This window comes from Erinaceus europaeus, chromosome 11 (genome assembly GCF_950295315.1).
Source record: "Erinaceus europaeus chromosome 11, mEriEur2.1, whole genome shotgun sequence".
In the NCBI taxonomy this organism is placed as follows: domain Eukaryota; kingdom Metazoa; phylum Chordata; class Mammalia; order Eulipotyphla; family Erinaceidae; genus Erinaceus; species Erinaceus europaeus.
This window is the reverse complement of record NC_080172.1, coordinates 38302311-38327136: the sequence shown is the minus strand read 5'-3', so window position 1 is coordinate 38327136 and position 24826 is coordinate 38302311. Positions and strand designations below refer to the sequence as shown.

At 52.5% G+C, this 24826-nt stretch overlaps 1 protein-coding gene across 1 annotated transcript in view; it reads right to left on the bottom strand.

Moving 5' to 3' along the window:
- Positions 1 to 350: 350 nt before the first annotated feature.
- TP73 (tumor protein p73) overlaps positions 351 to 24826 on the bottom strand; it is an 81049-nt gene continuing 56573 nt past the window's right edge. The window contains exons 5-15 of the mRNA XM_007527240.2: positions 22281 to 22523; positions 9044 to 9230; positions 8627 to 8742; positions 6777 to 6886; positions 6517 to 6659; positions 6128 to 6216; positions 5217 to 5341; positions 4375 to 4523; positions 4033 to 4171; positions 3595 to 3688; positions 351 to 1253 (exon numbers count right to left, since the gene is read on the bottom strand). Coding sequence (XP_007527302.1) covers positions 912 to 1253; positions 3595 to 3688; positions 4033 to 4171; positions 4375 to 4523; positions 5217 to 5341; positions 6128 to 6216; positions 6517 to 6659; positions 6777 to 6886; positions 8627 to 8742; positions 9044 to 9230; positions 22281 to 22523 — 1737 coding nt within the window. The 3' untranslated portion in view covers positions 351 to 911. The remainder of the gene's footprint in view (positions 1254 to 3594; positions 3689 to 4032; positions 4172 to 4374; positions 4524 to 5216; positions 5342 to 6127; positions 6217 to 6516; positions 6660 to 6776; positions 6887 to 8626; positions 8743 to 9043; positions 9231 to 22280; positions 22524 to 24826) is intronic.

Genomic DNA, 24826 nt, shown 5'->3' with positions numbered 1-24826 from the left:
AGGAAGAAGGACCTCTCTCAGCATAGCCCTGAAGGGTGGGCTTTCCTGCCCACTACTCTTTTCACCTAGGAAGGCTTTCTGTAGGCCCCATGAGAAAGGTGATTGCTGTCCTACCCCCAACTTGCAAAGGCAGCCAGGAGGCCAAGTGTAGACCTGTTCTGGATAGCACTTCTTAGGGTTATGTGGTGGTGGCTGTGGATGGGTTTTCCATGTCACTCCTGAGAACCTCCCACTCCCACCCCATTGTTTCTGGTTTTTTAGTTGAGTTCACAGCCACTGTTACAACTTACCCCGACCCTGCTGTTTATATGGGGGGAAAAAGCTTATCCACCATGTAGAAAAGAGAATGGTTTTTATCAAATATTGACAATTTCCAGTAGTCCAAGGTGTATCCTCTCTTGTTTCTATGCTGAGAGGGTCACTGGAGAGAGGTGGCTGGGCCCTAGCTGGTAGCATCGGCCTGCAGGGTCCTCAGTTCCTGCTGGGATCACATTGGGCAGTGCCCTCTTGCCCACCCAGCCTCTCCCATTCTGACCCTTGAGCATTTGATCTAGTGGTCAAGCCTGAGACCCTTCAGTCCAGCAAAGGGACCCAGCCTTTGGGCAGAGACAGTCTGAAGCACTGGCCTGAAATACCCAGGACCCGAGGACATCAAAAAAATACTTTTTGGGCAGTCCATCAGCAGGGGCCACCCCTTTATTAGGGGGAGGGTGGCGTCTCTGCGCACTCCAGGGTTCCCAGCCAGGCACGGCCGCTGCGGAGGCCTGATGGCTGATGCGTGGGCTGCACTGGCCTGGCCTTCCACAGCCCGAGAGGTCCCACCCTGCCCAGGCAGCTTCTGAAGAAAAGGAAGCAGTGATCCAGCAAATCTTCAGGGGGCGCACCCGCGCTCTCCCCTCCACCACGCCCCCTCAGTTGAGCTCGCCCTCCGTGAACTCCTCCTTGATGGACTGTTTCCGGGACTTGCAGTCCGGGAGGTCGAAGCCGAAGTCCGCCCACTCGTCGGGCCCTGCACCCCCTCCGGGGCCACCCCGGTTGGGGATGGTGATGGTGTGGCGCACGCGGAAGTGGACGGCCTCCATGACGCGCTGGCGCTGCAGCTCCCCGGAGCTGCCGATGGAGATGGTGGAGGCGTTGCTGCTGGAGCGGATCAGCTGCTGAGCACCCCCGTAGTCGTGGCTCTGCTTCAGGTCCTGCAGGCCCCTCCAGATGGTCATCCGGTACTGATCAGGGATCTTCAGGGCCCCGAGGTCCTGCAAGGACGCAGGTGGTGCGCTCAGAGGCGCCCATCGCCCACCCGACCCTCCCAGCTGAACGCCCTGCCCTCCTTCGGGGACAGCCCTTGAGCTCTCTGCTGCTCCCGCATGGTCGGGGCTGGGGCTGAGGATTAGGGAAACAGCAGACAGGGGCTGTGCTGGTCCATCCCAGAGAGAGATGGTCACAAGCCCAAATGTTTGCCTTTTTGCCTCTGGGCAGTCTCCTCCAACCTCTTTGGAATCTAAGCACTCCGGCTCTCCCCTCCTCCACGTCAAGCACCGCATTGATTGAGGCTGCAAGCTGGTGAAGTGAAGGTTAACGCAGAGCCAGTTCAGCAAGGGTTGGGGGATTAGTGGAGGAGGTCAAAAGTTTTTCTGGGCTGGGGACTAGCTTGGAAGGCAGACTGGCTAGGGGGCTGACTGCACTCATCCCGCTTAACTGCACTCTAGAAGAAGAAGAACTGCACTCTAGCTCCCAGCTGGCTGAAGTACACGCCAAGTTGTTATAGTCAAAAGGGGACCATTCACTTGGTATTTTTATTTAGCCCTGAGATAAGCTTTGGCTGTTGTGGTCGTCTGTGTCCATTAAGGTTATGACTTTGGGTCAGTCCTCACTGCCTTGAGCTTGTTTTTCACTGAGCTTTAACTCCAGTCTCCCTGACCTTCACATTCACACTTCCTTTTCTTAAAATTTTTTGTAAGTTTTTATTTATTTTTTTAACTAAAGCACTGCTCATCTCTGGTTTATGGTAATGTGGAGGACTGAACATTGGATTTTGAAGCCTCAGGCATGAGAGTCTCTTTACATAACCATTACACTATCTATCCCTCCTCCCTCCACATTCACACTTCCATATGCCTTGGCTTCAAGGCAACTGTTTCATTCAAACTGGGGTGGAGGTGGGGGGGGGAGTAGGGGGGGGGAGACACCAGGCACCAGAGCTTCCCCAGTTTCTGTAGTAATGTGGTGGAAAAGCTTGAACCTAGGTTCATGTGCCAGTCCTACCCCTTCTAGTAGAGGGTAAGTAATCTTGACCCCCATGCAACCCCACACTCTTTTCCCCCTACCCACCACCAGGGTTTTCCTTAGGGCTTTATACGTGTGCAATTCCATCACTCTTGGTAGATTTTTTTTTCCCCCAGATGGAGATACTGCTCTAAAACTTTTGAAACTTCCCCATTGCATGGTGCTTCTATGTGATGGCCAGGGGCGCAAACCCAGGTCCTCACACATAGTTAAAAGATACACTTGAGGGGGGGCACATGGTGTGAAGCTCAAGAACCAGTGTAAGGGTCCCAGTTCAAGCCCCCTGAAGGGGGCTTCACAAGTGGTGGCTTCACAAGGGTGGCTTCACAAGTGGTGAAGCAGGTCTGCCTGCAGATGTCTATCTTTATCTTCCCCTCCTCTCAGTTACTCTTGGTCCTATCCAACAATGATAGCAACAACAACAATTATAACAGTGATAACAAGGGCAATAAATGGGAAAAAAAATAGCCTCCAGGAACAGTGGATTCGCAGGCACTGAGCCCCAACAATAACCCTGGAGGCCAAAAAAAAAAAAAAAACCACTCCAGAGTGTTGGGCAGTGGAGCACCCATTGCAAGGACCTAGTTAGAGCCCTTGCTCTTCACTTGCAGAGGGGGTGCTTCATGAGTGATGAAATAAGTCTGCTGGTGACTGTCTTTCTCACTCCCTTTCTATCTCCTCTTCCCCTCCCTTTCCAATTTCTTTCAGTTGAATAAAATAGAAAAGAAAAAAAAAAAAGGAAAAACAAAATGGTTGTCAAGTTTAGTGGATTTGTAGTGCCAGCACCATGCCCCATCAGTAACTGATGGCATAAACAAAACAAAACACTCTACCAAGTAAGCCATCTTCTGACCTTCAACCACCTTCCTTTTTTTTTTTTTTTTTTGACCAGAACACCACTCATCTGAGGCTAGTGATGGTGCTGTACTCAGGAAGTTTCTCATGCAAGTCTAGAATATTACCACTGTGCTAATCTCCCCAGCCCAACACTTCTCTTAAGGCTTGGAAATGGCTCATCCCCTGACAACAAAGGCAGCCAGGCTCTTGGGTGCCAGAGATTCTGACTGGCCATGCCAAACGAATGACCCATCTAGCCTCCTGGGCATGAGTCTGTCCGGGCCTGGGCACCCCTACACTAATCTCTACACCTTCAAAAGCTGACCTCAGCGGAAGTCAGAGGTTGAGGCTCTGGGATTGGATTTGCTGGGTATTCCCATGCTGTTCTCCATAGGATACAAATAGACCCAGCCCCATGCTGTTGGGGGCAGGGCTCCCACTGAGCAGACCTGGTGGGGAGGGATGCAGAGTTACCTCTATTGTTAGGTTCTGCAGGTGGTAAATGTTCTGTAACCCTTGGGAAGTGAAATATTCGATGCAGTTTGGACACCCCAATCCTGTTAGAAAACTGCAGAGAAAATTCAGGAAATAAAGTAGCATTAGCTTCACAGACCCCCAAATGGGTGGTTGGCTGGTGGGAACCAGAAAGGACCTCCCCCTCTCGGAGCTGGGCCACACCATTCCCAGATACATCCACCAAGGAGCCATGCCTGTTGTACTTGGCTTCTTTCTAGACACACTGTTTCCTCCAGAGCATCTGCTGGCCACTTGGGGCTGGTCTCTGCCTGTCTGTCATGGATGGCAGAGGGTTCAAACAGGACAGTGGGGAGCATGCAACTGGGTTGGGGGCCAAGGGCAACCAAGGGGCTACAGTTAGTGGGTTAGTGGCCAGGCTTTCAGCAGCCCACCTACCTGACCAGGCTGGGGTCAGCATGGTAGGGGGGCGGTGGGGTGCAATGGGACCCTGACACCATGGGCTGGGAGCTGTGGCCGCCATTCATCTCGCCATTGGATGGCAGTGCATGGCTGTGGTTGTTGAGTATCCCAGGGCCTGGCAAGAAGTAGGTCAAACTGTTAGAACTGGTTGAGTGGGTATTTCCCAAGACCAGGAGTGGGCAGAAATAGGAGCCTAAGGGCTGCCTAAGAGGCAGAAGTGTGGAGCCCCCAGCAGGACTCTGAGAGATGGCTGCAGCCAATCTTCCCTTTGCTCCTGCCCCACCCCCACCACAGCACCGCACTGCTCAAGGCACTCACCCATGGGCCCCAGGTTGGGCCCTGCTGCAGAGCCATGCGGAGGTGGCTGGCCCACCAGCTGGGTGACTGAGGGCAGTTTGTTGACACCTCCATGCACTTTGTTTATGGGTGAGAGCACCGGTCCATAGGTTGTAGGCTGCAGATGGCTCCTGCTCAGAGAGACAATGGGTGTTGGTGAGAGGTGAAGGTAGCTTCATTACTGTGGTCTCATCCACACAGTATCCTCTGCAGCAGGTGAACAGGGCCCCCAACCCCACCTGGATGGCACAGGACCTTGATGCTGGTGGAAGGGAGGTGAAGCGCAGGCTCTGTATGGGCCTGTCATACTTTTTGTTTTTTATATTTTATCTATTTATTATTGGATACAGAGAGAAACTGAGAAGGACTGGGGAGATAGGGAGAGAGAGACACCTGCAGAGATAGGGAGGGAGGGAGGAAAGGAGAGAGAGAACCTGCAGTACTGCTCCACCGCTTGTGAAGCTTTCTCTCTGCAGGTGGGGACCAGGCACTTGAACCTGAGTACTTGCTCACTGTAGTGTGTACTCAACCAGGTGCACCACTGTCTGCCCCCCTGAGTCACACTTGACCACCTCCTCCCACCCTTCTCTACTCAACGGACATTATAGGAAGACTACAGTGGGGTGGGGGTGGGCAGAGAGATGACTTGTGACCCAGGTGCAGGGCTTCCTGGAGGAGAGAGGCCTTTAATAGAGCCCTCAGTGCCTGTCCCAAGAAGCCCAGAATTTTGGGAGGCATTTTCCCCAGTTGTGTTGAATGTCCCCCTTCTGAGGTTGGTGGGATGGAGTTATGCTGGGGATTAGAGGGTGGGGGAGAACACTCACGGCCTCTGTAGGAGCTGTTGCTGCTGCTGCCTGTAAGAGTCCACCAGTGGCTGTGGTACCAGGTCCATCAGCTCCAGGCTCTCTTTGACCTTCATCAAGATCTCAAAGTTCTCTCGGCCCCGCACCTGAACATACACAGAGGTGCTCTGCTGGGTGACTGTGGACTTCTAGTTCAGACCCTGGATGGGGGGATGCTTGGGGCCCCCCAGCCTTGCTGCAAAGCATTTCTGACAACTTCAGACTGGAGATTCTCCCCTTTTCTCTCCTCACAACTAGGGATGAGTAGTCTGGGAAGGGGAGACTATAGTCTCTGTGATTTCTGTGCATCCCTTCTTGCCCAGGAGCTCTGGTTCCTTCCTCAACATGCAGCACACTCAGGATACTGGGTCTGGGGACTTGCAGCAAATGTACCTTTAAAATGAGGAATTCAGTCTGGAGGAGGGAAGGCCCATCCTGGAGGAGCCTGTGGGTGCTTTATCCACCAGCCCCACTGGTTGCAGGGTGCATAGCTGGCTACCAGATTTTGAGATGATGCCATGTCCCTGCCTGCCCCCCTCCAAGCTCTGCATCATCCCTGTTTTATTTTATTTTATTAGCCCCCCCCCCTTCTAGGGCACTGCTCAGCACTTATGGTGCAGGGGATTGAACCTGGGACTTTGGAGCCTCAGGTATGAGAATCTCTTTGCATAACCATTACGCTGTCTCCCCCATCCACCACCCCCAGTTTGTATCCACAGTAAGAGTCTTGTGTTGCGAGCTGCTGAGTTCCTGCAGTCTGGGCCTGTGCAGTCTGCCTCTCAGAGACCCCAGAACTGTCACTCTCCACCTGTGCCAGCTGCTCCTGCCCACCCTGCTTGCTGCTGAGTGTCCTCTCAGTCGCCCAGCCCAAGCCCCACAGACAGGTCACTAACGTGCATATAGTACATGTCTTCATCTCCATGCCGCCTTTTCTTCACATTGGTGCCCAGGGCAGGGATGGCAGGGGGGCTCTGCTTGAAGGCTGGAAGGGTAGGCAGGGAAGGTTTCATGAGTAGGCTGGTGTCAAGAGGCAGGCCAGCCATGGGACCTGCTCAAGAGTTACCCTCTTGTGGTTGCCTCATGGGCACGGTGAAAGAACAGAGGAGTCTGGGGGATGGACTTGGCTAGCTCCACCCTGGAGGCTTCTTGACCTGTGAGGGTCTCTGGGGATCTAGTTCAGTCCCGTGGACACAGGCTGTTCCTGTCTCTTGCAGTGCATCACTCATGCCCCAAGCAGGCTCGGGTCCCTCCTCACCACTCATAGCTCCAGCCCACCACTCACCGCGCTTGCTGGCAGCCCCATTCTTGGCAGCACTCTCGTTCAGGGCCTGCTGCTCCCGGAAGTGATCCTCATCAGCTTTCCGGTCTCGACCAGGACAGGCACAGATGCGTCCCTCAAAGGACCTGCGGCCCAGCACCTGCCCACTGTTGAGACCATGCAGGGACTCTAGGCTTTGTGTCCTCACCCTCCAGCTCTGCATGCAGACCTCAGGGTCTAATGATAAGCCTGGGCTCCCACCCCCACATGGCCCACAGACTTACTCCCGAGTTTCCAAGGTGATTATGATGAGGATGGGACGCCGGTTCATGCCTCCCACACAACTGCTATTGCACATGAAGTTGTACAGGATGGTGGTGAATTCCGTCCCCACCTATACAGAGAGGAGGCAGTGAGAGGGTTGTGCTGTCAGCACACAGCCCCCACCCACTAAAGTGGGGGTTCCCAGGCTTTGAAGCACCCAGCTCTCACATCTGGTCATGGCTCTAGGTTGGCATTGGGAGCCAGCCCCTGCTCTGTAGTTCTCTGTCATTCATCCATCCACTATGCATCCACCCATCATGCTTCCACCATCCATCCACCCACTTCTACTCTCTACTATTCATCTGTCATCTATCACTTTACCCATCCAGCCAACCAGACTGCCATCCACCATTCATCCATCCATCCATTATTTAACCACCCACACAATACAAAGATTGTCATTTTCTGGGCTGGTAGTGGACTTTACAGGTAAGAAGAGCCTGGCTTTGGGGGAACCGGGGAAATCTGGTTGAATTCTCCCACCACCACATTCAGGATTCTTGACACCTGGGAGCCCCAGAACCACAAAAATAAGCAATTTATATAGTTACCCTGGGTTAGGAGGTAAAACCCACTCACTGATTTGGAACCCACTCACTGATTTGGAAAAACAAACAAAAAACTGGTCTTTAACAAAACTATCACTCATAGGCATATAACCAAAGGACATAAAAACACTAATTCAAAAGGATCTGTGCACTTCTATCTCCATAGGTGCATTGTACAGCCAAAATATAGAGGCAAGCTGAGTTCCCAATGACAGATGATTGGATAGAGCAGTTAAGGGATATGTACTCAGTGGAGCACAACTCTGAAATTAGAAAAGACGAGGAACTAGAGGTGATTATGCTAAGAGAAATAAATAAAGATGAACCAACTACCAGATGGTTCATCTCACGTGTGAATATAAATAACTAAAATGAACTCGCAAAAAAAAAAAAAAAGTAAGCAGACTATCTCTTGACCTTTGTGAGAATTATGGTGAATTAGTGAGAGGAGGGGCACAAAACTGTTGTGGAGGGTGAGGTGACTCATAGACATCAGGTATGGGTGTGTAATAAGTCCTCTGAAATTTTATCATTTTGTAAACTAATAAAATAAAATAAAATTTAAAAAAGGCCTATCAGCAAATGGAAGCCAGCAGGGGGCAGGAGAGCACTACAGGAGCTCTCATCCACACATAGTTTCGTTTTGGAGGGCCTCTCTTAGAGGACTTTGTGGAGAGTTGCACACAAGGATGGGAGTTTGGGAGTCCTGGGTACAGGTATAGGGGTCTTGTGGGAGGTCTGAAGTGCTGGATACAGCTCTGGGAATCTGGGAGTCTGGTCCTAGACCCAGGTAGAGAAAGATGGGGCTCACCATTGTCTACCCTCCCTGATCAGCAAAGTCTGGAAGTAGGACTCACTCTCCACTCCTACTCCAACCCTTCATCCCACCAATACCCCAGTGGCCCTCCATCATAGCTTTTCCCCCTCACTGATCCCCACATTAGGCTAGAATGGTCCTCCCAGAACCCTCTGTCTTCAGGTCAGATCTTAGTGATTCTCTATCCCCCACTCCCAGGGTCTCTCGGCCCATCCCACTATAAAACTGGGGATGCCCATACCCAGACAGGGCCCCGAGGCTCCTGGCTAGACTGCTGTAGGGGATCAAGCATATCTGTCCCCAGGCAGGAGGGAGCATGAAGGTGTGGAAAGCTCTACACATGAGGAATTAAAATGGAGACACACAGGACAGGTGGAGGTGACACAGGTGGAAGGTTCACCATCCCTCTGGTGACTGCCGAGCTGTGTCCCCACACCCCACCTACCTGTGGGGGCTCATAGGGCACCATGACGCTCTGCCTGCCGGTCACCGGATCATCCACATACTGGGAAAGATTGTTGCCCTCCACACGGATGAGGTGGCTGGCCGGGGCAGACTGTCCTGCCGGGAGGGGATGCTGCTTCAGGGGGTGCCCGACCAGCCGCCCCCAATAACATGTGTAGCCAGACTCGGGACCACCAGGCTCAGCCCCTGGACTCCCAGGTGGGGCTCTAGCATCTCTGTGCCTTCAGGCACCTAACAACTCTGATCTTGCTGTCTGTGGGCACTGGGTCACAAATATCCCTCCTCAGAAGAGAAGTGGGGCTGGGGCAGGGTGCTGAGCCCCCTCCAGCTGCCCCCATCCCTGAAGGGTCTGCAGTCTGGGGTAGACTTCCCCTTCTTCATGGTCCTGGGGGCTCACCTTCGTTGAAGTCCCTTCCAAGTTCATGGTTGGGGCAGCGCTTCACAACTTCTGTGACGTGCTCTGCTTTCTTGTAGACAGGCATGGCGCGGATGGCAGTCCCTGGGGGTGGCGGAGTGGACACCTTGATCTGGATAGGGCATGTCTTGGCAATTTGGCAGTAGAGTTTCTTCAACAGTGGGGAGTACTGCAAGGTTGGGGATGGGGTGCCAAGGTGAGGCCAGTCTTTGAGACTCCATACTCACACACCTAGTTATGCCCTTACCAAAAGTTTTCTGTTCTTGGGTCAGCACCTACCCTCCCCCCCCATATACACCACGTGTCCCTCCTTCTAAGAACCTCCCCTGGGGACAACCTCCTCCCCACTCTGCAACATCTGGCTGGTTCAGGCCAGCTGCTGCCAGTCCTTTTAGATGCATCTGTCTGAGGTCACTGTCTAGAGAGTGAGGCAGTGAATTGTCCCCTTACTAGATGAGGCTAGGCAACCAAGAAGGAGGCACACGACAGTGAGGTTTCCAGAGGCTAGGAGCCAGGCCACCTGAGTCAAGCTGGGGTCCTCTGCTCCCCTGGGAACAGTGTTTGAAGTAGGAGGCTGCATTTTAAGGTCTCAGTTTTTTAAAGCTTAGAGTTGAGGTTCTCTTGCATTTGTGCTTAAGGAGACAAGTAATTTGTAACTAAGTTGGATATATATATATATATATATATATATATATATATATATATATTTGGAGGGGGAGAGATATGGAGAGAGAAGGAGGGAGAGAATGGGGGGGAAAGAGGCAGGGAGAGAGAGGCACCTGCAGTACTGCTTCATTACTTGTGAAGCTTCTTCCCTGCAGGTGGTGATCAGGGACTTGAACTCAGGTCCTCCACATGGTAATGAGTGCACTCTACTTGGTGTGCCACTGCCTGGTCCCACTCTCATGAATCTTAAAAGTCACCCTGCTGGTAACACAGGGATATCCACTTGTTTCCAAGTTGGCTCATGACTGATTTCTGGGGACATGCCTGGGGTCCCTCATACCTCCTGTCCCAGGTACAGTGGGATTCTTCCTGGTCTCAGATTCCCAGGATATTTCCTATAGTCCTATGCTCCCTCCCAAGATGTTGTAAAATACCCCATTTCCTTGTACCATGGTACAGATGGGGAAACCAAGGCCAGAGAAAGAGAGCTGCAGGTGGAACAGGGAGGACCAGCCTCTGCCCACCTCTGCAAAGGAAGCCGGGAACCTGACACCTGAGGCCTACAAACATCAGGTTTCCAAGCCCACCAGAACTGTCTCTCTGGCCATCACTGGGCACAATGACCCCCTAGGGTTTCATATATTTGGCAAGTTCAAGTACAAGAGAAGCAAGGGCAGGGAGACTCGGAGAGGAAACAACACTGAGCCAGCTGGCAAGGGCACCCAGATTCTCTGGTGAACCGGCTTATGTCTGAATCTCAACTGAAAACACCCACTCACTCTGGGGTGGGATTCCAAGCAGCAGGAGGGTACATGTGATCTGTGGTCTCCCTATTGGTACTGTCCAGGGGTTGGGGCCTTGCCCAACTGAGCCTTAGGGCTGACTTCAAGGCAAGCATCCTCCAACTGGCCCACTGTGGGAATTAGATGCCTACAGGCTTGGCCCACCCCAGGTGCCCCATCATTAAGGGGTGTTCAGAGGTCCATGCCTGTGACTCTCCACCTCAGACAGAGGTAGCTTTTTAGATAGAGTGAAAGAGACAACAGCACAGACAGCACAGAAACTTCCTTTACTGAAATGAGGACTGGACTAAACCTGGGTTGTACACGTGGCAAAGCAACAAACTACCCAAATGAGCTATGTCACCAGCCCTTTAGTTCTGTCTTAAACTCAAGAAAGTAGGGCTGAGAGACTCCTCACCTGGTAGTGTGTGTACCTTACTGTGCTCAGAGTCTGGAGTTGGTGCCCACCACATGGGAGTTCCATAGACAGTACCAGAGAAACTCTACAGATGGTATGATGGTGTTATAATGTCTCTCTCACTCTGTCCTCCCCCTTTATTCCTTTCTCCTCCTCCTCTTCTTCTTCTTCTTTTTGTTCCTCTTCTTCCTCTTCCACTATACTGCTAAACTCTGATTTATGGTGGTGCTAGGATTGAACCTGGGACTTCAGAGCTTCAGGCATGAAAGTCTTTTACATAACCCCAACCCCTTCTTTCCCCCTCTAAGATAGAAAATGAGAAAAATGGCCTGGGGAAAGCCATTTAGTGGTAGGTAGTATGTGAATGTCTGAGACCCAGGAAATAAATAAATAAATAAATAAATAAATAAATAAATAACATAAATCAGTAGTAAAAGGCAGGAAAGGTTCTCCCTGCGGGGCCCTGGGGATGGGATCGAGGGCTATTTAGAAGAGTAGAAAGTACATTTTCAGGTGGTTCTTTGCTTCTTTCTGCTCTCAGGGGTCACACAGATGGTGGTAGCTTCCCCTTGTGGAGCCAGCCCTATTCTGGGGCAGAATGACAACAATGACTGCCAATGCCTCATCAGTATAAAGATTGTCCCTCCATTCCCCAAGAGGGGACTTGTCCTTACCCTTCCCTAGCTGGGCTCTCTACCTGACCTCTGCACAAAGGTCCTGCCTCCAGCCTGCATGCACACTACATGGGTTCCACCTCTGCAGGCTGGGGCTGGAGGGGAAGGCTGGCCTACCTGTTGGTGGACCCCTCTGTTCCAGCACTAGGGCAGAGGACATGTGCAGGGCCAGTGGTTGCCTGGCTCTGGAATGCCTCTTGTATGCAGAACACATACATATCCAGGGACTGGGAAGGTGGAGAAAACCAGGCAGCTCAGTTAGGTCTAAACAGCGAGGGGACTAAGCTTTTATTTATTTATTTATTTATTTTGAATATTTATTTTTTTCCTTTTGTTGCCATTGTTGTTATTATTGCTGTCATTGTTGTTGGATAGGACAGAGAGAAATTAAGAGAGGAGGGGAAGACAAGGGAAGAGAAAGACAGACACCTGAAGACCTGTTTCACAGCTTGTGAAGCAACTCCCCTGCAGGTGGAGAGCTGGGGGATCGCATCAGGATCCTTACGCTGGTCCTTGTGCTTCGCGCCACATGCACTTAACTGGCTGCACTACCACCCAACTCCCGGGATAGAGTTTTAAAGCCTTCTCTGGATGCCCAAACCTTCTGTCAACTTGAGCCACAGCATCATAACCCAGCCTATGGCCATTACTTGGCACATGCTTCCCAGTCAGGCCCAATAAGATGTGGGACTTGGGGCAACATACACTGAACATAGGTGAGGATGGTGTGCAGACCCCCCCCTCTCCAAACCCTACAGCCTCTGGCAGGGAGAGGGTGTCCCCACCAGTGCTCTTTGTGTCAAGGCTCTACCAGGACAGCACCCAGATGCTTTGCTGAGAGGAGCGTTGGGAGCTGTCCCAGGTACCAGTGGAGAAGACTGTTGGACTGCGGATGCAAGGCCAGGGACCAAAAGGGGTGTGTTCTCACTCATCTAGGCTAGCTGCGAGTTGTGGCAGGCTCCAGCCTGCAAAGAGGAGGGCCCCGTCCTTTCCTCCTGCTTTGTCCCAGGCAAAGCACTGCAGACCTTGGCCTAGCTGCTCTCCCCACAGCAGCATTGTTGGCCCAATGCTGGCCAGCGGCCAGCTGCTCATGTTATCTCACTCTTATACCCATCTCCCATCCAGGCAAGGAGTCGGATGTATGAATGCTTAGTCTAGGCAAAGTCAGGGCTGCACTGAGGAGGGATGCCTGTGATTTTCAATACTTGGTGGCATCAGGAGGTGACACAGGTGGTGCTGGGTTGTGGGGAAGGATGGGGTGGAGGAAGGGGAAGTCTGGAAGGAGGGAAGAAAAAGGGAGATGTGCTGAGTGGTGTGGGAATAAAAAGGAGGGGAGCTGTGTAGAAGAAAGGAAGAGAAGAGAGAACAGGGGTCCTGGGACTAGGAGGGAGAGACTTGAAAGAGAAAAGATGGGATCCTGGTGAGCAGGGGAAGGGATCCCAGGATGGCTAGCTCTAGGCAGGGTTGAGGTGGAATCTGTGGTGAGTGCAGGAGACCTGGACTTTCAGAGTCCTTCCCAGAGTCAGGTTGACCTGGGAGGGCATGAATTTGGACTCCCAGATCCTGTGTCTTTCCCTTCCCCTCTCCCAGCTCCTGGGTCACGTGGAGCTGTTTCCTCTCTCCCTCCCTTCCTCCTGCCTCTCCTAGAACCGCTAGATGGATGTGTTACAACAGATTCTGAGTTGATAAAATCTTATTTATCTTCGGCTGTTGACACAGAGCCGTCTAGACTTGCCTGCTCTGGGATGCAGTATGCATTCACGCTTGCAGGAAATGATTTGCCCAAATGCTGATGTATACCTACCCTCCTTTCCCCCATCTGGCTTCTCTCCTTGGATCCCTCCACCTCTCTCCAACCCTACCAACCCCCCCATATTGAGAAGGGCAGGGCCTGGCAGGCTGCCTTGGACCTGGTGGGGCTGGCATGGGGGTGGTGGGTGAGAGGGCGGCGGGTGGCAGGGCTCGAGGTAGCTGTTAATTTCCTTGCGCCCGCATGGCAGCTGGGTGCCCGGCATGGGCAGGTTTGGGCAGGAGGAGTGGAGAGGTGATAATGACTTGTCTGTCATTTTCCAGGGACTTGTAGCATCTTGCAAACCGCAAATACCGTTAACCAGCTTGGGTGAATCTGTTACAACAGATTCTGGAGGACAGGCCTGCAGTGGGGGCTTTTATTTTTTAAAAATGATTTTTATAGCCCACTTTTATCTACTTTCTGTGTGTGCATGTCTGTATGTGCATGTGTGTGCCTCTGTGTGTGTGTGCATGTCTGTGCATGTCTGCTCAGAGCCATAGCTGCCTCCTTTTGCGAGGGCACCTCTGCAGGGCCACAGAGTCACTCACCCTAGAAGCTCCTACAACCAGTCCACAGAACTCTTGGCAAGAGATGCTGTGGCTTCAATGCAGTCTCTGAAACTCACTCAGGGCCCAGGTCTGTAGTCCCTGGTTATAATCCCCCCTCCCCGGCTTCCGGCTTCCATTCTCCTTCCAGGTGAGGATGACTGTCAGAATGACACAGCCACCAGGACAGCACTACAGCCCCTCCTTGGAGCTTCTGGCCCTTTCCTGCCTACAGGTCTTGCCAAGCTTACTCTTCCCTTGGAGGAGAACTGGAAGTCCTGGCTGGTCACTGTTGGGACACTAGGGACACAGGACAACCAGTAGCCTGGATAGCAGTTTGTGTATGTGTGTGTGTGTGTGTGTGTGTGTGTGTGAGTGGGTGGGTGTTTCCCTCTGTGACATCCACCATCACCTGCTTCAGAGCACACACAGTTAGAAGCAGTGAGAGTCTACACAAGTACGATGGATCAAGGGAGCTCCTAGGTGCCTTCATAAGCCCCCTTCCCATACTTGGCCCCAAGGACAGGCCTGATAAAGGAAACTGGTATGACCCTCCTCCTAAAGAAACCCTGCCTGGCCGGTGGAGGGACAGACACAGGAGCTAAGCCATCCACTCAAGCTGGACTATTGGGGTTCAATAGTCAGGAAGATGAACTGAATGAACAAGAAGGGGAAACATGCTTTGCAGGTGTCAAGAAGCCTTGACCACTGCCCAAGAGCCCCCAGGGGCTGTAGATAAGAAGCTACCCACAGGGGACTGGGCAGTAGAGCAGCGGGTTAAGCATACATGGTGCAAAGCTTAAGTACTGGCGCAATGATCCTGGTTCGAGCACCCTGCCCCCACCTGCAGGGGGGTGTCACTTCGCAAGCAGTGAAGCAGGTCTGCAGGTGTCTCTCTTTCTCTCCCCATCTTCCCCTCTCCATTTCTCTCTGTCCTATCCAACAATGACAGCAACAACAACAATAATAGCAACAATGATAAAACAAGGGCAACAAAAGGGGGGGGGAAACTACCCATGGGGAGAGGCACCCTGGGGCTGGTGGGGATACCCCTCCAGTGAAGGCTGCCATACCCTCAAGCTAGATCAAAAACAGGAGAGCAGGAGCTACATGGGACTCTCAGGATCAGGAAAACATTATACCCAGGGGGACAGGAGTGGTTATACACCTTCCCGCCAGCTGCATCCCAGGTCTCAGGACCTTGGGTCTGTTTAGTCACCAGCTAGTCACTCCCACTCTAAGGTGTAACCATGCTTGGCACCAGCCAGGGCCAGAGATTCCTCTGCTCATGAACTTGTTTTCTAAACTTGCCAATCAGAGAGCCCACCTGTCTGTCCTGGCCTTGGAGAAGAAGGCAGGCATCCCTTTAACTGGTCTCTCCTTCAGTCTCTGGCCTCATGGAGAAAGTGCTTTGGCAAGTGCCCAACACACAGGGCCTTGGGCCAGGCCACAAACTGCCTGGCACTGGGTGGAGAGAGCAGGGCTGTCCACCAGCTGGTTCCACCCACTGCAGGGAGTACCCTCCCATCACTTCTCCCCATCACCATACTTACTAGCTTTGGAGTTGGCTTGGTTCTGTCAGTGTGGGCACAACAGGAAGGAGACCCTGGGCAGGAGACTGGGTCAGTGCAACTTCTGCTCACAGGATTGTCCCAGAACTGTGGGCACACTATTCCGGACTCTCAGAGAAACAGGTCAATTTTTCAGGACCTTGCAGCTTTCTGATCAGTCTGAGTGGGAGCTGGGGTGGGACTGGAGCTGACCAATGCAACCAATTATAGGTGATCAGAGGAGCTGAGAATGGGGAGGCTGGGCTGCAGCCATAGCTCCATTAAGAGGCTCAGGCAATCTCTGGAGGCCTGTGGTGTCAGCTCCAGTGAGCAGGCTCCCACCTTGACTCCAGCCACTGGAGCAGTTACAGTTACCTGCATAAGCCACTGACTACACCCCCTACCCCCACCCCTAGCAGGGAGGGAGCTGAACCTGCCTACCCGGACACACAGTCCTGTTATTTCAGCCTTTGACACAACAGTGGACTAAAGTCACAAAGTGTTTACTGACTCTTGTAAATAACCCACTACCATGTATGTGGGACTGGAAAGGGTTCTAAATTCTGTCTCTCTTCAGTGCACCTGGCTCTGGTCTTCATGCCCCAGCATGATGGGTCTAGTGTGGCCTTGGAGCCCTACCCTCAGTATTCTTTTTCTTTCCTGACTCTGGGTGGATTCCTGTATGGGAGGGTTTGTCTCAAGGAGAGGGTTCATAGCAGAAGTGGAGGATCCAGGTCTGAATGCCTACAGGAGCCTGACTTAAGGTCAGTGCATGGCTCCTCCCTGAGAACTTCTGAACCTCCAAATCACTGAAGCTGAGTGCTATTCACTCTATGGAATGGCCCTTCCTGTCTCACTATGCCTGTGGCCCATCAGGCACCATGACATTCGTCCCTGCCACTCCACAGAGAAGGTGCTTTCTCTCCAATTCTGACATCTTTGTCCCCTCCTCTTCTAAGGCCACTTGGAAAAACAGACAGAATGCTACATTGGGAGAGGTCTGGCTCAAAGTTCTCTGCACTGGGGTCTCAGAACTAGTGGGATTATCAGGCCCAGGATCCATGGACTTGATGTTGTTGCCCTGGCTTGAGATCTGAGGGAAAAATAAAACTCAAAGCAGACTTCCCATAACCACCACTGGAGTCCACCAGGCTGAGAAGTCAAACCCTAGTTAGGGGAACAAGGATCCTGGCCCAGAGTCCCACACAATGATAGTTCAAATTCTCTTGGACTTCAGATACCTCAGAAATCCAGCTCCCCCTAAGTTCCTAGAGAAGTCAGTGGGCTTTCCTCCATCTTCATTGCTCCATCAAGAAAGCAGGGCTAGCAGAATTGGGGTGGAGGGCTGAGGGCTTGGGAGGGGCCAAGAGGAGGCTGGCTGAGACTCCACCCTTTTTGATAACATGAACACCCCCTCCTGGAGCTGATACTTTGACCTCTAGGACTGGTCATCCCGTGCCATAATTCTCAAGTGTTTGAAGAAGTTTCCATTAGTCAGTAAAATAGGCAGCCAAGACAGTAGCTGGCTTGATCTCTGCTGGTCACAGCTGTCATTGACTGGCAAGCAGTCATGGGACTGGCTGGTGCCAGGCTTGCTCTTCCAGGAGCAGGCCTGTACCTCTGAGGGTTATTCCTCTAACACTGGCTTACTGGGGTCCTGGTAATTTTCAGGACCCTCCCTGGGAGCTGGAAACATCCCCACAGGAGCCCTCAGGCTATGCCCCCACAATCTGTTTATTCAAAGCAAGGGCTGCAGGACTTACGTACCTTCTTTGCTCTGAGCTGATAAGAAACCCAGAACAAGGATCTGCCTTCTTACATAAAATGGGGTGCTTAGGGGCCCCTCAGTGTTTCTGCCCACCTAGTAAGGCATTCTAGAATCCATGGAGTCATGCCTATGTTGTTAAGACCCAGGAAATAGATGATGTTTCATAAGACATCTTCTGTACCATGCTTGTTGGTAGCCCTGAACCTCAGTCTGGCAAACAGTGGAATGGGTATCTCTCCCCTGGGGGCTTGTCCTTATGTCCCCTGGAGAAATCCATGTGGTATGAGGTAGAGACGACTCAGAAATACGCCTCAGCAACAGGGACTCAGGGCTGGCCCCTGCTCTCCTCAGGACCACCAAGGTCAAGTTCTATGACTTCCTGGTCCGAGGATTCTCTCCAAGTGGCCTGAGAAGATGGAGAGTGAAGAGGGGACCCCATTTCAGGCCATGAGCTGGCACTGAGCTCAGCCAGAGCCAGCCTGCAAGGAGCCCACCTGGCCCGCACAGCTTCGCACAATGCAGGCAATTGCTGCAATTTCTCCCCTAGTGTTCTTGTTTCCCCCTTAATAATCCACATTTCATCTCCACAGTAAACATTGTTAGAACTCTTCCCTTGGCTTTAAATGCATAACTTGCTTCTGGTGCCAGTAAAAGGTATTAATTCCACTTATGCATTCCATAAACTTTTAGGATAACGCAATTGATACCATGATCATGTTGGGACACCTCCACTGTTATTCTCCTGCTTTGCAAGCCTCCGAGGGGCTGGAAAGTTTTCTCCCGAATCCATTAGTGTTGACTCAGCCACATTCTATCCAGGAATCCCATGTGGAGCCTTTGTGCTTCGCGGGGCCCACCTCCTGCAGGCTACTATGGGGGGCAGGAGGGTCCCACCAATGAGGATGAGCTCATCTCAGAACAGACAGGAAGATACACACACACACACACACTCTCTCTCTCTCTCTCTCTGCTGGGTCTGGGGGCTATGTCCAGGCTATTGTTCTGGAGGACCCTCATTCCAGGGTTAAGCATGCCAGAGTTCTGTGTGTACCTCCACTGTTAGGCCTCATCATCACCTGCCCAGTCTGCCCAAGATGCCCACAGAGAGCAGGTTGGGTCAGGGCTTCAAATGCACCAAGATCCTTGCCTAACTTTAGAGTCCCTCGCCAGCCTCCAGCAACATCAAGCATAGCCCCCTTCCCTGGGGAGGCTGAGCCTGTTTGGAAATAGGGTGAAACTGAGTTGTTGCTAGACAGCATCCAGACACCCTGGCTTCTGATGCTCCTCCTTTGCTCCTCAACCTGTGAAATCTGCTGACCACGGTACTGTCAAGTAGGGGTAATGTTCTGGGACTCATAATCAGAGCCCTGCTTAGACTCAACCCCAGCAGTTCCAAGAGGACAAGAAACAGGGACAAAGATACTTGCTGTCACAACCCTGGCCTGGCCCCACTGTCCCTAGGTCCAAAGAGCATCAATGCCCAAGGGTGTCAGCTCTCAGTCTGTTCTCTCTCTCCTAAAACCCAGTTGAACCTGGTAGGGAGCACACCTCGGCTGGTTGTTCATAAGCAAGTGCTGCTCCCCAGTACTGGGCCATTCAATGAGGCCTCAAGGGCAAGCTCATTAGTCAGTCCTACAGCATCCTATGGGTGACACTTTGGAAGAGCATGATAGTGATGGCTCTTGCAGCACAGAGATGCACCTCGCCCTATCCCTAGTCCTGGGCTGACAATCTCAAAACTGAACTTGGATCCCTTCTATAGTTGCTTAGTTACCTGTAGTCTACCTTCTCCTGGCCTTTTCTGGAAAGGGAGGGCTGTCAAAACCCTGGGTACCACCAAGGTTGGGGAGATAGCATAATGGTCATGTAAAAGATTTTCATGCCTAAGGCTCTGAAATCTGAGGTTTAATCCCCTGCACCAACATAATCTAGAGCTGAGCCAGGTGGGCCAGCTATGGTGTACTAGGGTAAGCCTATATATCACCATTAGCACCAGGTTCAATCCCTACTCCCCACTGGCAAGAAGGATGGTTGACAAGCGGTGATGCAGGACTGGAGGTATCTATCTCTCTCCATTTCTATCTCTCCCTCCCTTCTCAATTTCTCTCTTTCCTATTCAATTTTAAAAAAAAAGGCCACCAGGAGTGTTGTATTTACAGTGCTGGCACTGAGCCCCAGCAATAACCCTGGGGGCAATTAAAAAAAAAAGACAGATAAACCCTGGGCATCAATCAGAGAGACCTGCATGAGTGTGCATGTCTGTATATATGCCAGTCTGCATGGGGTGCTTGCCTATATGCACATGTACACATGCATGTACACACATGTGCTGTAAGTGGAGGCCCTGCACTCCTTGGTGCTTAAGGAAAGGACGCATGACACTGGAGACAGGAGGAAAACTGCTCAGGGAGATAGACCCCTGGGGGAGTACTGGACCTGCAGGGGACTGAACCAGGCAGAGGCCAAAGACCACATTAAGAGCTGTGATCACTTGGGGGGCTGAGGGGCATGTGTTTCCTGAGTGGGGAGAGGAGTGTACACAGCAGTCAATTTGGAATTGCACTTGAGAAAAATAGGAATTATCTATCAGTTACCAATGGGTGTGTGTGGTGAGGGCTGTGCACAGCATGGAGCTGGGGCGCAGGCAACAAGCCCAGGCAGTGGCCACACAGTTGGACCCCAGCACTGGGAGCACACACGGCTGCCTGGTGTCCAGTCCTGCTCCACAAGCCTGCCTTCCCATCTCCTCCCTAAGCAAGGAAAAGAGCCTGCAAGAGGTCTGCTCCCAGATAGTAAGGTGCCAAAAATCTCATTATCAATGTCTGTCCCACTTCCACTGAGAAGGCTGGGGTGGGCAGGGCCATGTCAGGACAACATCACCTTCTCCTGTGCTCAGTTCTGGCAGGGGGGCAGGCGGAGGGAACACAGAAGCAGAAACTGCTGGGCACAGGTGAGCCCTCCTCAGTCCCTGGGGTGGTTCTGGGGTTGGCAGAGTACCTCTGTTCTGGGTGACCACCCATGGGTGCACTTAGGGCCAGGACAACAGTAACCAAACCATGAGTCCCTCCAACTTCAATGCCATCCAGCTGGCAGGGGGAGGTGGAGGTGAGAAGAGGGTGGCTGAGGGTCCATAGGGTGGGAGGAGGTGGGCAATAAAGGGGCACCCTGACCATTCATAGGAACTCTAAGGCTACCAAACCCTACAGAGATCCCACCAACATCTTAAGACAATGAGGAGGAAGCTGCCTGCTTCCTGGGGTACCAGCAGCTTGGGTCTTGTTGACAGTGGGTGGGTAGGTCTTCTTCTTCTAGCATTTGCCCTGGGTGGGTAGGTGGGGGACCAGGACTCTCCCCCTTCTAGGAGAGAGAGAAAACTTAGAAGATAAATTCCAATATGGAATAGAAGCAGCAGTGAGCTCCTGATACTAGAAATGTGTGAGGGTGGGGATGCCTGGGAGCAGGCAAAACTGGAGGAGGCGGAGAGTTGCAGGATCTCACAGTCATAGAGAATCCTGAGAACTCACAAGGACACACAGCCTTGTCCAGGAGGACCAGGCTCCACACCCACCTGCCAAGGAACAACTAACAAAGAGGCAGCACTTGCTCCTACTACACTACTCATCAACAAAATGCTGGCAGTGCTCCCTTGCTATTTCCATCAGCTAGGGACCTTGGAATACAATCACATGAGGAAAACTGGGCACTGACAGTGTTGTGACAAGGAGCCTTAACCAAGTACCACTATCATCCCTGCACATCTCAGCCTGGGGAGGCCCTGGAATCCTAAATCTAGCAGCCCAGCTAGAACAGAAACAACTGGAAAAGGGGGCTGGGGCTTAGACATCAGCAGAAACCCAGGCTCAGGCTACTTGTGGCTCCACCCTGGGAGACTGGGATGGAAGGAGGCTTTGGGGACCTGCAGTAGAGACTTCAGTACCAGGCTCTTAAAGTGGCAGAGCACTCCAGTGAGTTTCCATGTGGAGGTACAGGTGAAAACCATGCTCTACTTCCTGGAGGAAATGGCCTTGTACCCATGGCATGGACCTGCTGGTGTCCATGGGGTGGGTACCAGGGAACTCACTCTTCTGGAGGACCCTGGGGGGCTGCCTTGGTCACCTCATGTCCTGAGCACAGTTGAAGGAGGCCCTGTCAGCAGTCTACGTCTCCATGGCTCTGCAAACTCTCATCTGCCTGAGTGAGCACATCTGGAAGTCCCATTGCTCCCAACAGCAGTACAGATGGTATATTTTAGTGGTTAGGGACACAGATGTAGGCTTTCCATGTCACAACCCTCACTCACTAAATACATAATTAAACAAATAACTTTCTGTTCCCCTGCCTCAGTTTCCTGGGCTGTAAAATGGGAATGATAGGGCACTACACTGTGGATTACTGGTGGTTTCCAAGGTTGACACACACACCCAGTCTTTAGCGTGGAGTCCAGCTCCCTGCTGAACACAGGGTATTAGCAATGTCAGCAAAAGACCCACATGGGCCAGAGTGTTCCAAGAGCAATCTCTCAGTCAGGTGTGCTGTGGTTCCCTCCTTAACTGCCCTGGCTCTTGACAACCATTGGAGATGACAGCTGCAGGCAAAGCCCCAAACCACTAGCCCCCAGGCACATCTCCAAGGCCATGGTCTTCCTCTGTGGACCCAGATTCATGGTCTCAGATGCCCACCCAGGACAGGATTCAAACCAGAGTCCCCTACAGAGAGCAGGGACACCAGCAGGGCTGTCTCAACAAGGATAGGCTATCCCTGTTCCATGGGCCTCACTGGCAGAAATCTCTGGGGGCCCTGCAGGAGGCTGGCCTGTTCTGGTCACCATCCGAGGGGTGGAAACATACACACTGGCCAACCCTAGGACCCGCCTCCTAGCCCACGTGCCTCCTGGCCACTGGACCAGTAGAGAGAGCAGCGTGTGTGGCCAGCCAAGTGAGAGCAGCTGTCTATAGTTGCCCAGGAATCACCCACCTCTCCCTGCTGTGCTCCATGAGCCCTCAGGGAACAGGAAGCCCACTCACCGTCCAGGTGGCTGACTTGGCTGTGCTGGACTGCTGGAAGGTGACCTCGAAGTGATGGGGGCCGGGGTAGTCGGTGTTGGAAGGGATGACCGGTGCCGGAGACATAGTGTCGAAGGTGGAGCTGGGCTGTGCGTAGGGCGAGTGGGTGGGTGCGCTAGCAGCGTGCTCCGGGGTGTAGGGGCTGGCAGAGGCCGCTCGGCCGTTCATTTGGTCCATGGTGCTGCTGAGCAGATTGAACTGGGACTGGCGAGCGAGGGGTAGAGGGAGGAGTACACAGTCAGGCTGGCGTGTGGAAGCCGCAGCCCCGGCCCCAGGTGTCCTGTTACAGGAGCCTTAAAGGGCCAGGGCGCAGTCATCCCAAATATTTCCTGGGTTTCCCCCCCCCCCCAACCCTAACAGGTCACTACTTGTGTTGGGATGCACTGACATCTTCACCTCGCCCTCCCTCTCCACCAGTCACCTTGTGCCAGAAGCTGGGGCTCACACCTGGAGGGGAGCTGCCTGGGGAGAGGCTCCCACCCCTGGATGCCCGCCCTCTTGCCTCCGCTGCACTCCTGGGACAGTGCAGAGGCTGACAGCCTCACCTCCCACAGACAGCGCGAAGTGTGGAGATCCTGGCCCACAGGTCTCCCCGGAGCTTGGGGTCCCATATTTAGGAGGTATACACTGAATCTCAGATGGGGGGGGGGATGCCTGAGAGGCCCCAGGGGGCCTTCTGTGGAACCTAAGTCCTGACATCTAGGTGGGAAAGGTGGGGCGGGGTTCTAGGCAGAAAGAATTAGCCTTTTCACTGCTGCTGCTCCATTTGCATCAAAATTTCCCCACAGCTGGCTTCCTCCCTCCAAGTCTGCAGAAGTCTACACCTTAGCTGGGTCCTGGCTACCCAACCCTCCTCTAGGGACACATGCTGAAAGAACTTCAGCACCACAAGCTGTGGACACATCCCCCTTCGTGGGGTCCTGGCACTCGGGTCAGTTCAGCTAGGAGCTCAAGGAATCCCGGAGAGGCAGTTCGGTGGTTTAGTGCTTCAAGTCCTGGGCACACAGCAAGTTCTGTCTAGAGAACTGGCTTGGAAGACCCCCTCTTCCTGAATCTGGAGGCTTCAAGCAGGGTGGGCTCAGGGTAAGGGAGAAGCAGACACTGGCCAGACGGACACAAACCACAAACATTTAAATGGCTCTTTCTCTGTGCCAGGTCAGCTCCCAGGCTTAATCTAATCCCCACAGACCTGAGCACGCTGTGTCCTGTTTTTCAGATAAAGAAACCGAGGTTTGGGAAGTTGGGAAATGGGGAGCGAGGAACAGCCTCCTGGGGTGATATGCTCTGTGACCCGGGCAGTCTGAGCCTGAGAACCCAGGAAAAGATGGATAAACAGAGACAGACAGGCAGACAAGTGAGTTCCTTCTTGAGTTTGACAATCAGAAGACTTGGGAATCAGAAGAATTTTCCTTGCACCTTCTTCTGAGAGCCACTTTCACCACTCTATCCTCCAAATTGAAAAACCAAAGACCCAAATGCTGGGTCTCTCCCAGCTATAGGGAGACCCCACAGTCAGCCACCCCTCCCCCCCCCCCCCCCCCCCCGTTCAGTGCCCATTCTTCTTGAATCAACAGAGCCCCAGTTGCGGTGTGGGGGTGGAGGGAGGTTTTTCGGTGGGGAAACCCTTTAAAAACAACTCAACCAGAAAAAAGTTCACCATAGCTGTCAGGCCAAAGGGAAGAGAGGTGATGGGTGATAGGTGGCTGGTTCTTACCTCTGCCACCTCCCCCCACACACACACATATAAACACCAGGCAGGGGTTTCCTCAGAAGCTCCAGCCCTTCCCTGAATAGACCCAACAGGCTTTTGTTATGACCTCCAGAGCCAAAGGCTAACAGTAAACCTGAGAACCCACTCATCAGTGCCACAGAGGCCCCCAAAAGGACAGGAACTCCCTAGTGGCACCCTGATGTCTGATTGGGCTCTAAGCTGCCTTCCTGATTTCTTGAACCTTCATCTATAAAATGGGGAAGCCCACTGACAGGGGGAAGATAAACTGAAGTGTCTGTGCAATGGAACAGTATTATCTCACAGTAAAAAACAATCAAATGCCAATGCATGAGGTTCAGGAGGTGGCTTACCCGGTAGGAGGTACATATGCAAAGACCTGGGTGAAAACCCTGGGCATCACACAGGAGCACCTGCAGGTGAAGTGATGCAGCAGTGTTTCTCCTTCTCTTCTCTCTCTCTCTCTCCCTCTCTATCTCTTATCCTCAATCTAAAAGGGGGAAAAGAAAATGGTTGCCAGAAGTGATGCCATCATGAAAGCACCAAACCCCCATGATAAGCTGGTAAAATAAAAGAGAAAAAAATAAATAAAAGAAAAATATTTATGCATAATAGACAATAAGAAGGGGACTCAAAAGTACTCCCTGTGACAGGACAGATACAAAAGATGACAGAGATTTGAGATGGAGGCTGGAGATGAGAGGGTGATAACTTAAGAGTTCAGGTTTTCCTCGAGGCACCTATGTAAACGTTCTAAATTGGACAATGGAAATGGGCA